The sequence below is a fragment of the Mirounga leonina genome, unplaced genomic scaffold (genome assembly GCF_011800145.1).
Source record: "Mirounga leonina isolate KUSES-001 unplaced genomic scaffold, KU_Mleo_1.0 Mir_94, whole genome shotgun sequence".
NCBI classification, from domain to species: Eukaryota; Metazoa; Chordata; class Mammalia; order Carnivora; family Phocidae; genus Mirounga; species Mirounga leonina.
The window spans coordinates 29390195-29405673 of NW_023270855.1; the positions used below are offsets into that span (position 1 = coordinate 29390195).

At 41.0% G+C, this 15479-nt stretch overlaps 1 protein-coding gene across 7 annotated transcripts in view; it reads left to right on the plus strand.

The window, feature by feature from the left end:
• Nucleotides 1-15479, plus strand: part of CADPS (calcium dependent secretion activator) — a 476998-nt gene that overhangs the window by 382793 nt on the left and 78726 nt on the right. For 5 of the 7 annotated variants that reach the window (XM_034997161.1, XM_034997163.1, XM_034997165.1 and 2 more), the window contains 3 exons: nucleotides 421-577; nucleotides 1371-1512; nucleotides 13387-13542. In XM_034997161.1, coding sequence (XP_034853052.1) covers nucleotides 421-577; nucleotides 1371-1512; nucleotides 13387-13542 — 455 coding nt within the window. Of the gene's footprint in view, nucleotides 1-420; nucleotides 578-1370; nucleotides 1513-9843; nucleotides 9991-13386; nucleotides 13543-15479 lie in introns of all 7 variants that reach the window. The other 2 variants (XM_034997160.1, XM_034997162.1) reach the window with 2 other exon arrangements.

Genomic DNA, 15479 nt, shown 5'->3' on the forward strand with positions numbered 1-15479 from the left:
CTAACTGCAAATTTTCAAGTTAGACCAGCAGAAAACCCATAAACACAGTGAAGAAACTCCCAAATTCGAATACCTTAGAGCAAGAGCTAGCCAACGATAATGACAAAGAGCATGACTCCAAACCTACTGGGTTATTGTAAATTGAACAGAAGTTCCACGTCTGTCCTTTCTACAGCTGCATCCTCGACCAGCAGGTCAGAATAAAGACTTTCTGAGGCAGGCCTGGAATGATGAAAAGGCATGGCCTTGGGACGCTGAGAGGCCCCATTGTATCAAAAATGCTGTTCTTTTTACAATAAAATTACCAAACCCTGCTGATGCACAGTTAATCTTGACCAGTGAGGGCTTGACTTCACATCTTAGGTCGGAGAGAGAAGCTCATCGCCTCTTTGTCTGTTGTTTTTCTGCCAAATTTCAAAGGCCTTCGCGTGGTGGTCAGACTTGATGGTGGAGCATGCCGAGACGTTCCTGTCACTTTTTGCAGTGGACATGGATGCAGCATTAGAGGTTCAGCCCCCAGACACGTGGGACAGTTTTCCACTGTTTCAACTGCTGAATGATTTTCTCCGTACCGACTGTATGTACTATCTTTGACTGGTTGACTTTCCTAAGTAGTATGCAGATAAACAGATCACTAAAATGTCTTTGGCCCAGTCAGACTACAGTCTAGTGAAACCTCTTCAGAGTTTTCTTATTGCTTTAAAAAAACCAAACTTACAGCTGATGGCCCTTCTCTTTCTTTCAACAAATGTTCTGTTGCACCGAAGCCCTCTCTTAACTAGGCAAAAGAACCCAAGAGCAGTATGATAAGCGATATTCATGCCTATGTGTTTTATTTGCTTTTGAATAAGCTAATTAACTTAACCTCTTCATATTTTGAAATTTTTATTGAAAGATGTTTTCTAGATGAAAAACAATTTCTAGCTAAATAACACCCCAAGTGTTTCAGTATCTTACAGCAATACATAGGCATAAAATAGACCTTCCTTCCAAGAAGATGATGAAGGAAGGGAGGGGTACAGAATGTTCTTTCTTTCTGCTAATGTCATGGGAGGAAGGGGAGCCGGTACAAGGAGAAAACCTAAAAAACAGTTGTCGGTTATTGTTTTTACTGTTTTTTAAAGGAGCATGATTGTTTTTCCTTTTTAGAAGAATGAAACAAATGGGTGAAATATTTTTGAACTCCATTTTCCTTCCATACAGATCTAATCATGAGCTTCGGTGCTGTTCATGTGCTTTTATACCCCCCTTTTTTCTTGCATCCCCTAGAAGCAGTATATTTAATATAGAAGATAATCCTTTCTGTATGTACATCGTATGCTGATAAAGCAACTGTAGGTTCTTACCAAGGTTTTGCTTATCTGTTCTAGATAATTTGTGCAATGGAAAATTTCACAAACACCTGCAAGACCTGTTTGCCCCACTTGTGGTTAGATATGTGGATTTGATGGAGTCCTCAATTGCACAATCCATTCACAGGGGCTTTGAGCGGGAGTCATGGGAACCAGTCAAGTAAGGAAACCTTTTTTGATACCATTGGAGTTTGGGTGCAAATGGCTGGAGAGTCATACAGAAATGGATTAATGGTGTCTTATAGTTTTTATTGTTAGCATGGACAGAGAGGAAACACTGTACATGTTTCCAACTGTGATGCTCATACTGTCCTTGTCCAAAGCAGGGGAGGTGGGAGGAGGTTAAGAAATGTTTTATAAAAGGAAATCTTTGTTTTATTGAACAAGATAAATAAGAAATAAGGGATATAAACTTGGCTGTGATGTTTGTACTGTGTATCTTACTCCAGTGGTGATATCCTTAGGAATAATGTTTCCCACAGTGTGTTCCATAGGGGTGTAGGCAAGGGGTCTGCAAACTTTTTCTATAAAAGGCCAGATAGTGAATATTTAGCCTTTCAACTACACAATCTCTGTCACAACTTCTCAGCTCTACCGTTGTAGTGAAAAACCAAAAAGAGACAAAAAGCAAATGAACAAATGTGGCTGTGTTCCCATAAAACTTTACCTTCAAAAACAGGAGGCTGTCCTATGGGCTATAGTTTGCCATTTCCTGGTCTAGGCCTTTGAGACACACCTCAAGAAAAGAACTCCATGGCCAGATATGTTTAGAAAACTCTAGATACCCCACTCATCCACCCCACACACATATCTCCTGGAGAACCACAAAGCACAACAGCATATTGGAAAACCCGGAGAACATAGTCATACAGACCCTTATTTAACTCTGCTTCACCAGGAGCTTCCTAAATGTATTTAGCTACTTTTTTTTCCCCCCAGGGGAATATCTATCCTGTAGGACCAATGATAGGAAATCCTGTAGGGTGTGAATTTGGCAATTTCCACAATTGCTTAATAAATCTTAGATCTTATTTGAAAATGTCTGGCAGATTCAGTGCCACCTCTGTTTCCCAGCAAGGGGGAGGGCTGTGACTCAGGGCTGCCAGAGGGTCAGTCTCAGGCTCCCCTTTCTAGAGACATAGTAGGCTCCTAGGTGGAGAGAATTTTCTGGTATGGTTTGAAAAGCTCCAATAAAGCCTGGTATTAGGTTTACCCTGTTGACTCTTTTTTTTCTTTTATGGAAGAAAAGCATTTTGTTCTTTCTAGTCCTTTACATCTTTGGGAAGTAGCAACCAGTATAGAGCAAAATGGGAGCTATGTACAGCACACTTTGAGACACTCCAGAACAAATATTCAAAACTCTTTTCCTCAGTTTACAAGACTTGACCTGTACCTTACCTCTAAGCAGTTTTCTGGATTGAGATTCTTCCTCTAATATTTTACTGCATGACTCTAACTGATAAAGAAACCTGTGCAAAATAGCTTTCTCGGTCACCCCACCCCCGCCATTTCCACGTCTAAGTCACGAGAGGAGTTTCTTGACTTACCCCACTGAGAGCAGGTTAATGGGCAGTTGCTCTTCATTTGCAAGCACCAAGAAATCTAAATTTTATCTTGTTATTCTCAGGCTTATACCATCTCTTAATATGGCCCTGCTGACTTTTAACTCATGAGAATTAAACTGGGTCCCTTAATGACAAAGCATGAACAAGCGACTGTATTTTTTTTAATGCTCATTATATTCAAGACAGTTGTGCTGTAGAGAACATCTGAGAAAAGGAAAAGGTTCAAATGAGTAATGTTCACGTTTTCAAAACAGTAATGGTCTTGAAATTGCTTTTACTTACTTGGGTTTAAACGTGGATGCTGCTACTACGGACCACATGGGAGGAAATGATTTGTATCTGTCACTATTTCTTAAAGGGCCCCAGAGTTAGGGCCTTGCCCTCCACTCACCAGCCAGAAGGCAAGGCTTGAAAACTCCATGAACTGTTTTCTCATCTGTAAAACTGATTTTTTTAAAGTGTCCCTACTCAGTGTCTGAGAATTGTCATGAAGCTCTGTGATAATGTCACCAATGTCATTTTATAATCTGTTAAATTCTTCAAGCAAGTAACTGCTATTCCTCTTGAAGTATTAAATATTCTTGATACCATCAGATATAAAGGTAGAATCAAAATTATTTTCACGATTGGAAGTGTTAGTCAAGGAAGGTTTTTGTTGGGGATTTTTTTTAATGCTTAAAAAATAAAATTTGAACTCTTGGACCAGTAATTTAAAGACCTGAAAATTAGGGAAGGATTAATGGTTGTGAAGAATAACCTGGGAATGTTTGATGCAGATGTTTTTTTGTATTTTTGTTTTTTCCTCAAGTAGCTTTTTGCTGTCCCAAACTGTGCCATTGGTTAGTGACTGTGATTGTGGTCTGTTCAACTCAATGGTAAATAGTACGTGCCTTTTAGAGTACGTAGAGGTATTTGAAAGTGCTGACTAAAACGTAAACTAAATTACAATACTTTGAAACAACACGCATTTTATTAGCTGATTTGTAAACAGAATGTGGATGCTATGACAGAGTTAACAGAATGGCTGGCACAAAATGAAGGGTAAAAAGAGCCTGGGCACGTGCTTTTATGTGCTAAGAAGAATGAGTCTCCCTATACTTCCTACCAGGTGAAGAGAACATACAAGCTTTTATCTGACTGCTAGGGAAGAAGCAGAGATTCATGTTCCTTTTTGGATATTTTTCCAAGTCAAGGGTGACCTTTTTGTAATTTTTTTTTATTATGCTTACTCAAAAAAAGAAACTGACTTAGATACATAGATTTAGTTCGCTCAACCTTCTCTGCTCTTACATATGTCCCTCCAGTACGTACACACACGCATACACACGCATGCACACATAACCTTTCCCTCAAATAATTGTTATACTCAAGTACTTCTGTCCTTCCATTTTTCAAAAGTTGTGACTACAGGCACTTGATTATAGGTAAAATGACTGAGAAATGCATTGTAAAGCTTACTTCAAGAAAAACTAGCATTCAAGGGGCGCCTGGGTGGCTCAGTCGGTTAAGCGGCTGCCTTCGGCTCAGGTCATGATCCCAGGGTCCTGGGATCGAGCCCCGCATCGGGCTCCCTGCTCAGCAGGGAGCCTGCTTCTCCCTCTCCCTCTGCCTGCCTCTTTGCCTACTTGTGCTCTCTCTCTCTCTGTCAAATAAATAAATAAAATCTTAAAAAAAAAAAAAGAAAGAAAAACTAGCATTCAAAATATTAAAGAAAAATGGCACTCTGGCAAGAAAATGCTACTAATATATTGAGCTTGCTAAAAATAGATCAAAAAATATTCTCTATTCTTCAGATTTTCTTATTTCAAAATATGGACCTATAAAATAAAACAGAGATACAGTCCTTTGGGCTCAATACAACCGAAGCTACCTGAGAGAAAGGGTCAAATGGCCAAGTCCTATTGCTGCTTTTCTCTAGAAAGGTGGCTGCCCATCTCTGCACGGAGAGAAAGGGCAGCTGCATCTCTGTTTCCATTAAGCCAGATGCAGTCATAATTAGAATCTCAGTGTATTTGTGAAAAATGTCGTCACACAGCTTCTAACCATAGCTGAAGATAGTCAGCCTGTCAAGAACAGGCTCAAGCTAGAGCCCATAACCCTCTCGTGGGTGTCCATGAGGACACATCATAGGACCATTGCTGGACAGGTTGTTCACAACTCTCCCATAGCCTGAATAAAAGCTTTTGTTCCTAACTGGCAGTTGGACAACATTTCTACCAGATTTTTAGAATCGGCTCCTTGTTAGTCAAGTCATTCTGGCCTTCAGTGTGGAAGCAAATTTAGAAAGCATGCAATCCAAAGCTTCCCAGGACTAGTACCAAGTACCCACTCCACACTACCCTCTCCTTGACTGACCTTCTCTCAATCTCCACTCAAACACCTCCAGGCACAGAGAATCCGTGCTTCATGGTTGCCCATTTCAGGTTAGGATGGTTCTGAATGGTTGCACTAAACACTGATCTTGATATATGCACACTGAAAAACCTGTTTCTCATTTCTCAAAATGCACTCTATCTCTCTCTGCCTGAGATATACATATGAAAAGTATTTTTAAAATAACTTCCATTTTCCAGATTTTCAAGGATATTGATATCTTAATGATCATAAACCATCAGACCAAAGACATCTTAGCAACATGTAGGTGACCTGGTATGAAATACAAAAGTACTAGACTTGGAGGAGTCTGCACTTCTGACTCTGACATTAACTTGCTGGGTGACCTTGGGCAAGTCAGATGATTTTCCCAAGCCTCAGTACCCTCTTTTGTAAAACAAGGATTTTGAATACCCAAGACTTTTTCAACACTTAGCATTCTAGAAAATGTGATTTTTCCATATTCACTCCCTGCCATTTGATCACCACTGCCTCCCTAGCACCTGGAATAGGGCCTGGGACACAAAAGATGCTCAATAAATATTTACTGACTGACATTTATTAAGGAACCATACAGCCTGAAAATTATAAGGCTACAGTAGGAAAACTATGGGGAGGAGGAAAAGGAAAAGATATAATCCCCTGGTCAGGGATTTCAATCTGGCTGGGTCTGAGCAACATACACACAAGAAAAATGACTTTAAATATTTACCACTGTACAAATAATGTAACAAAGAATGATGAGATCATAGAGTAGAAATGAATGAATCTCCACTGAGGAGTCACGAAGGAAATAGCTTGGAGAGTAAGATTTCCAAAGGGGAAGGGTGCTTGGGAAGAGCATGAGCAAACGTAGAAATGTGGGAGAAAGCAGGGTATGTGATAGAAACAGTGAATGTTTGAGTTTGGCCAGCACAAATGAGGAGGGAGGTAAGCCATAGGTTGGAAAGTTGATTGGGAGGTTCTAAAAGCCCATGAAGTTTAGAACTTTATTCTCTAGGTCATACTTTTCAAACAGGGGCTTTACAGCTCCCAGGCTGGTAAAAATTGGTTCTTGGCAGGGCAGAGGGGCAAAAAAAAAATTTTACTCCTGTCATGTATATGTATAAAGCACAGGTCTACCTAGAGTACATAAACAGACCTACAGTGTATTGATGGTATTAAATTCTCATGGGGAAGGCAGTTGGGGGCCTGATGGTGCTAATGAATAAAAGATTGGGAAACACCACTCTAAACTATAGGAAGATATCAGAGAGTGCCCACCTCCCCAAGCTAAGGATTAACCTAAGGATAAGCACAGAGAAAGTCTTTAGGGTCCAGAGCAACAAAAGACAAGATGTACATTCATGTAACGAATGGCTCATAAAGTGGGAGGCATTCTGAATCTCAAATCTGTCCCCATCCAGAAGTATTTGAGAGAATACCCGACCATATCATCTCTGCAGGGAGACACAGTCTTGATTAGAATTTATTCCAGAAGTGAGGGATGTCTCTACCTCTAGTCGTTTCATCCATAGAAATGAGGTATGCACATTTGTGACATTCATCCGTGTGAGAGAGAGAGAACAGATGAGAACTTTTTAATCCAGTGCCCCAGGGATGCGCATTTGACCTGAATAGGTGCTATCTATCCTTTCTTAGCAGAGTCCCCACAGTGAATGAGTCTAATTTTTTTAAGTCTATTTATTCTTTAGTAATCTCTACCCCCAACATGGGGCTCAAACCCACAACCCCAAGATCAAGAGTCATGCGCTCCTCCAACTAAGCCAGGCAGGTGCCCCAGAATGAGTCTATTTTTTAACATATATCAGTTGTTAGGATTGCAGTTCACACTTTTTATACTATCCAGAGATATCCCATTATGATTCTCACAGAGAAGCATGTGATGGACTTGTTTTTAGGTAGTTGCTGAAGGGCCCTCTAAAATAATAATTTGTTATATCCATCAGCAGCTCCTGGAGCCTGATCTGACCCATGTGCTACTAGAAAATTCTCCCTTTTCACATGTATATTATGTTTGGAATTGCCTCTTTGACTATTAATATAAGTTATTAATATCCAAATAAAATATCAGTAACATTAATAGTACACGCTATTATTTTGCTAAACAGAAATATCAAGCATGTTTTTTAGTCTTTTAAACATAGAGCATTATAGTATGTCACATGAAGGAAATGTTTCTACATGAGTCCAGCACAGTAGTCCAGCCAAAATGTCATATTTTACAAATACAGTATGTTCTGATTAATATAAGTATTTTTCAAATTTGCATATGTAAAACAAAGCTCATTTCTAATTTGTGTACCCACCATCCACTAATATGTTTAAATTAAGTTGCTTTTGCATACATCTGTATGTTATTCATTCCTAGCTACTTTTAATTTGTTTGAATTAACATTTTAACTTGCCAGGCTGCCATCTCTAAAGATCTCCTAATTCCTTGATCATTATTCAGTGTGTGTATCATCTAATGATCACATTTGCTTATGTAGGCTTACACATGTCTTCATGGAAATCGCCAACGGTTTTGTTACATGGCAGTGTTTAAGTCTGAGAGCCACCAGGGACTGACTTCAGAGGCAGATTCTCCAGTTAAACAGAGAAACATCGAAGAAAATTTCCATTGTTCCTTCTACTTCATAGTCCTCTTTAGCTAATCTCTTGACCGTTCCAAGAAGAGCACCCTCTCATCCCAAGTAGAGAAGTGTAATTGGCTTTCCCAAAATGTGAAGTGTAAAGAACTAACCCGTGTGACACCTGTTTCCCTTAAGGAAAGAATGCCAGGTTGGCAATTTTGCATTCTAGGTTTTTCCATCCGTGTTGCCATTGGGAAAGAGTAACTTGTTTCTGGAGGGAGGCAGGTGTCCAGACTCTCTGTAGGTTCCAGGATTTCTGACTTATCCGGAGGCTTGCCCTGCTAAGCAAGCCCAGAGGCAGCTCCAGCCCTTGCAAGAGTTCTGTTAGTCAAACACAGCTTGCCCGGGGCAGAGCTGCTTTGGCAAAACTTGCTCTTCTGCAAGATCCAAAAAGAAACCCTCAACTCCCGTGCCAAAGTTCTGTCAACTCCACTTAAACAGGAAGGCTCCTCTCAGATGCAGAGTTAGGCTGGGCTCTACCGTGCCAGTGACTTTGGCTGGATGGAGCACCCTTAAAATGCCACTACAGAAGACACACGGTGCCAGTTTGTGGAGAGTAAATGCCACAGTCCTTCCACAGAGATACGCTCGATTCGAGTTGGGGTTTTGTTTTTGTTTTATTTCTCTCTTTATTCATAAAGTTATCCATCTCTCCATCACGTCAGTTGATCCATCTTCGTTCAAAAAACAAAGAACTGATGCAGGTCACATTTTTTATCTTTTTATTAATTTTAACACTTTACAGAAAAATGTGCTGCTTGGTTAACTTTCACAGACTGAACACACCCTTGTAACAATCACACAGATAAAGAAACAGAACATCCCCAGCACCTCTAAAGCCCTGCTTCCTTTCTCCCAGTCTCTATATCACTTCCAAGGGTGACTACTCTAACACAAGGCCACATTTGAAATCCACTCGTGCTCCAAGCATTTAGAATTAGAGGGGAGCTTGGGATTCTTCTCTTTTCCTAGGTGTCTTTTTACGTGTGTAAACAGTTCTCCATTTTAATTGGACTTAGTTTGAGGGAGGACGTTTCTTTAAGTGGTTTTGTACAATTATTCAAAGCTAATCCTTCTTCTTGATACAATTCCTTCATCTTTGCCATCAACTATGACACCCTGTTGCACATACACCTGTCTTCAGAAGTAACAATTGGAAAGTATGTGTTCAAGTGGGTGAACTTCCCATCATGCCTTGTGTCTAATATCTGACTTGAGAAATGTGCCTCGATCAAAAATAATTTATGAATAAAAGAAAACGAAAATGCGCCACTATCGCTAATCAACCCCAGCTATTTCCCCAGCAGCCCCAGCTCCACCAATGCCAAGAATTCCATGAACTTCGGGCGCCTGGGTGGCTCAGTCGTTAAGCGTCTGCCTTCGGCTCAGGTCATGATCCCAGGGTCCTGGGATGAGTCCCACATCGGGCTCCCTGATCGGTGGGAAGCCTGCTTCTCCCTCTCCCACTCCCCCTGCTTGTGTTCCTGCTCTCGCTGTGTCTCTCTCTGTCAAATAAATAAATAAAAAATCTTTAAAAAAAAAAAAAGAATTCCATGAACTTCAAGTTCTTGGCGTCAGACAAGTTCTAGACTCTCACGGCGGTAGATTTGGAAGCCAAAAGCCCCTCACCACGGCATTTAAATAATGTGATCATTGTGTATGGGTGTCTTTGAGTTTCCACACTTTTAAGTCACTCTGTGGTTAATTTTTCTCCATTCACTTTTGTCATTTCTCTCTGAATCCTGAACCGCACCAGAGCTCCCCATCCATACGCTGTCTTCTGAAGTGTGTTGCTTGAGTTTTCACTGTTGTCTTGCTGTGGACTTAGCCAATTTATTTACAACTGTTCATGTGCTTCTGCCACATCTGCATTGTCACTGTGATGGTATTTTTTCTTTCTGTCTGTTTCTTCCACAGGAGTTTAACCAGTAACCTACCCAATGTGAACCTACCCAATGTGAACCTTCCCAAAGTACCAAATCTACCAGTTAACATCCCTCTAGGCATCCCACAAATGCCTACTTTTTCGGCACCGTCATGGATGGCTGCTATATATGATGCTGAGTGTGTATTCAGTTCACATTAGATCTAATTTAAATTTAAGTGATCTTGGCATGGATATGTATTGTTTATTTCTATACATCCTATATAACAGAGATGGAGATGGATAATTAGACATATTTTGCTGATCATACAGAGACAATATTGTTTATTTCTGGCATGCAGTGTGTTTGTAAGACGTTTGCTATATATACAGCACTAACAATTTGTCTTACGCCCACTGAACGCTTGAGGACTATGTTTCACTTCCTGAATTCTTTTGCAAAAGGAGACTGCCCATGTTTTGTTTTGGTTTTGTTGTTGCTTTTCTTTCTTTCTTTCTTTCTTTCTTTCTTTCTTTTTTTTTTAATTCAGGTGCCATGACTCTAGGAGTTCTTCATTCAAAAATAGTCCAAGAAACCTCTTTGATGGGCTGTCCAGTCATCTCTGGCCTGATCCAAATCTAAGAGGAAAGCACACTTACCTAGAAGTTGGGGTTTTCTTTAAATAAAAAATTCCTAGAGACTGTTTAAACCATAAAGCATATTTCTGGTGTCAGCAAATGGCAGGATATAGTAACAGTATGTTCAGGGCTAAATGAAAACTTCTGAATGGATCAAGCCTTAGTAATGTCTATGTTATGTAAAGATACTTTCCAAGGTCATAATGCAATATGGAGCATTGGGATCTAGGTAGCAAGAAAATATCTAAATTTGAGAATGCAAGAATCAAACAACAAATAATTAAATTTTGCAATAGCTGTAACATCTGTGGTATGAGGATAGGGCCATTCTTTACATTCATCTATACAAATGCCAGGAATGCATGGGGTTTGTCTTTTGGGGAGGCCTGGCCGCCCCTTTAAAGGCAGGAGCTCAGGGGTCGAGGTTGAGCTGCCACTTCTAGCTTAGGAAGTGAACCCACTTTCTTTTTTTCCCGTAGCAAGAAGAAGATCCAGCACCCCTAAATTCTACCTCAGGGAAATTAAATTAAAACCATGTGCATGATTTAATAAGTGAAATAGGGTTTAGTGATTCTATACCCTCCTTTGATCCTTTTCTTAGACCACAGCTAATTATAGGCCAGATAAGCTTTTTCTTGAAAGAATAAATTGGCACATTTTCAAAGGAAAGTGTTATTATCAAAGGAATAAAAAATGATCTGAAACTGGCAGTGATGTTTTGAAATCTCGAAATCACATTCATCAAGATGGCCCTCAACAGTTTTATTTCTGCAGTGATCCAGGTAGAAACAGGGAGTTAAATGACTGCTCTACTTGGCTGCTTCGAAGTTGCCCAACATTTTTTAAAACCTCTATTCGTTCACAAGTGCACAATGAAATCATATAGTTAATGTGTCTGATTCTCTTTTAAAGACAAATTTAAAACCTCCAAAAATTTATAACTGAAAAAAAATTCTTCTAAAAAAAGTAAATCATATTCATGCTAAGATGACTATATCAAAAGTTAGATTAGGTAGTCTGTTAAAAATTAAAATATAAATATCTGAAAGCTTTTCTCACCTTCTTCTATGCATGCTCTGTGACATTGTTTTTGAAAAGATATGAATCAAGACATTGTAATAAAGCAGATAATGGTCTCCATTCAATTAATTAAGGCATGAGTGGGAACACATTTTGGTAACTGCTCAGCAATCAAAATAGTCTTGGTGCTATTGCCTTAACATTAACAGTTTATCTTAAAAATAAAAAGAAAATATTCTTTTCCTCATGTCAAAACTTAATAATAAGCTCTTCAAAGAAAAAAAAAAAAAACCCTAGAAGAATTTTTTGAAACTCTGAAACCAGATGGGTGTCAAAATGTTGTTGTAATAAATACCAATTATTGCATTCATATGTACTTAATGATTTAAAACATACAACCATGCAGTTCCAAAACGGGGTTTAGACTAGACAAAGTTGGGGTTTCTTTTTCCCAAGCATAGGATGGGGAGTAGGGGGAAGGCTGAACTTTCACGGAGAAATAACGCATTCCCCCACTTTTGAACGGTGCTTATGGCAGGATCTGAATAGAAGGCGTAGATCCTCAATCACCCGCCAGGAAATGCCTGATTCTATATCTTTTCATAATTCCAGCTTCCTCCTTTGCCACTTTTCATTTTTAAGGACGTGTTTCCATGTTACCTGCTCCTTCGTGTCAGATACATCTACATACTGACCTCAGACTGGTCTGTCCTTGGAAACATTACCCTGTTGGTCCAGGCCTTGGGCTCCCTCTCGGCATGCTGGGAGTTTGCCCCCTCCCCACCCCACAGTAGCTGTGTATGCGTTTATGCACTAGCTATATTTCTCTCTGAAGCATTAATTCAATGCAGCTGGCATCTGTCACAATAGAAACACCCACTCTCATCTGTTTCTATAGACGATGTCAGAACAAGTGGTAATGCATGGTGTGTTGGACATTTTATAAATTACCATGTTAGCATTAGTGGTATGCGAGGAAGGGGGGTGGGTGGCCACCCCTCAGGGCTCCAAAGGGGACTGTTAACCAAAGGGAAAGCCAGCCAGAGAAAGACAAGAGGGTGAGAGATGGAGCATTTCCCATACACAGGCTTTCCGTGGATGCCCCAGGTAAAAGTTTCTTAGACTTCATTGTACAGAAGGGAATCAAGACCAATTTCTCCATCTGTACAGGCGACTGGGTAAGGTGGTGCAATGGTAAAAAGAGCTCAGGTTTTGAGCCCTAACGTTTTGCAAATATCCCCTGTTGGCTCATCACCCCCCACCCCCACAGCGTCCTGGGGCTGCCTATGCAACAGGCTGGTCTGTGATAATTGGAGTGAGAACCAAACTGAACAAGAATCTTGGACTCAAGGTATCCAGATGTACTCGTCTTGATTTGAGTCACCCCAGTTTCTTTCCAGCTCTTCAAGAGAGAAAGCAGGTCCTCGCTCACCACTTTGTTAGCACTGTCCTTTTAAAACTGAAAGTCTTGTGCAATCTTCAAGACACCTCCGTTCTGGAGGGGAGCTGGGGAAGTGCATGAAACCCTGAATTTTAATAACTGCATGATGCCATGTAGTTATTATCTGTTGAAACTGACTTCTCCCTCTGGTTCGTGGCCTTCATCTGAATCATCACATGTGTTAATGTGGTTATTAAAAGAAGGCTGATTTTTACCATACACCATTCTCCTCGTCATTGTGGGGCAACACCTTTCTTTCCTCAGACTTCTCACTGGTCTGGAATAATTGGCCGAATAAAGCAGACTAAGTCATGTATGGTAAAACTCAAAATCTGCCGGTGGAGATGGCCCCCACCTCCACCGCCAACACGCGTCGTTTTGTATGTTCAAGCCACTGTTTGCCTTAAGCCTTCTAGCACCTAGTTGTCTTTGTGTCAGCTTTTCCAGAATCCAAAGCCTGTGGGTGACTCTCGTTTTCTAATTTTTATCCTGCCAGTAATGGATCAGGCACTTCAGAAGATCTGTTCTGGAAACTCGATGCCCTTCAGACCTTCATTCGGGATTTGCACTGGCCTGAGGAAGAGTTTGGAAAGCACCTAGAACAACGGCTGAAGCTGATGGCAAGTGACATGATTGAATCTTGTGTCAAAAGGTAAGCCTTGGTGGCTGGACGGGCCCCGCACGCCTTCCCCACTACACTCTGACTCAGAGAATGGTAGGTGGCCACTCTTTCAATTGCCCATAATTTGGATTTTTTTTGGAGAAGGTACTTGCTTGTCCAAGTCAGCTGGAGCGGTGGCCACCCAAGTCTAGCTCCTGTTCACCTGCCCCACGTCTGTCCCAAACCCCACACGATACGGTAGCCAGTTTTTTCACTTCGCTCCGTGAGAAAAGGACCCATGTCTGTTCTTGTTCTTCTCTGTATCCCTGGTATCTAGCAGCACCTGACACACAATATTTACTTAGAAAGTATGTGTGTAAGGTGTAAGTGTGTGTGTGAGGGGGATGGCTGATGGAGAAAAGAGAAGTATGCACAGTTCTGGAGCCTGGAAACCCGGTACAGGTAGCAGGAAATGAGTACCTTTGCAGAAATGTGAGCAGGATCTCAGCAACATCATTTGTTCCATATACGTGAACTGAGCACATACTCTGTGCCGACTCTGAGTTGTCCTGCCCCAAATCTAACTAGACATCAGTGAGGGGGCAGGAGATGTTAAACATCCATGTGAACTTTCTACAAATTGCCTGCTTTGTGGCCATGGCATATAGGGTCGAGGTGGGAATGCTGCACTTGAAGTTCTCAGGTAGAGTGTTCTGAGAAGGTGAAGAGAAGAAAATGAGAACAATATGCATCCAGTCAACAAAGATTGTTTAGCTTCTCCTACCTGCCAGACACAGTGCTACATTCCTGATGTGCCATGCCGTGAAGAATGAGAGACCGCATCCCTTCCCTCCTGGAGGATCTAGATGTGTTTAAAAGACACAGAGATGGAATTCCTCTGGTTTAACATCATTATCATCACCCTGTCTCTCCCCAGACACACATCCAAGTTCCTTTCCAGTTCATAATCATTCCGTTATTTTTCTTCATTCAAAACAAAAAGAAAAAAAGAAAGCCCACAAGCAGCGCAGGCCACTCCAGATCTCCAGATGTTGTGTAGTTTCGTTGATGGATCAGTTGTGGGTGATGGGGGCTGAGTTTGTCTGGGAGTGATCTGAATTTTATATCTTGGAAGAAGAAAAGAGAAGTAATAACATCAAAACTGGAACCCAAAAGGGCAAAAGAACAATGCAGGTCCAGGCTGGTGAATATCTCAGCAGAAACTGGGGAAGGAGGTACATGCTGGGGGGAGTCTGGGCAGGTGTTTGACGGCACTTCTGGAAGCTCAAAGTCCTGGCAATCCAAATTGTGTGTTTCGTTCTTTTCTTCCTACTCTTAAAACCAAAGGCAGACCTATTGTTCAAGGTCAAGATGTTTCCTTAGAATTTTGAATTCTATCATTTCCTATATAGTCTCCATCAGTTTTAGGAAAAGCAACTCTTTTCTTGCAGCCAAACCATTCCACCAAAGACTTCTTATGGGGCAGTTCCCCTGTGGTGAAAAATTCTCTCCTGATCTGTAGTCAGGGCTGCAGCACATTAGAATGAACACTTACTGGCTTCTGATCTGTGCACACAGTTGTACAAAAAAATAGATATGCCCTTCTGAGAAGCCAGTCTTTCGAGTAGGGAGTAAGAAGTGGGGAGTTGTTGATAGGGGAAAAATGGGAAGACATGTGGACGTGAAAGGTAGACAATGACTGTTACCACAAATCTTTGTGGCCAGCCACCTCAAAGAGTGTGAACTCCTCACCAGCAGGGAGTTTATCTTATTTATTTTGAGCCCCTGGCCCTCCCCAGGTCCCAGTATTATGCTTGGCACATAGTAGCTGTTGAGTAACCTCTTATTAACAGAAGCTGATCAACTGCACATTCACACTTGACATCAGATGCTTAAATTTCTTGATGTCCCTTCTAATTACATCCCCAGACAAAAGCAGACAACTGCAAATATAAGTGCAAATATCATCCCCTGACCTCCAGATGCAG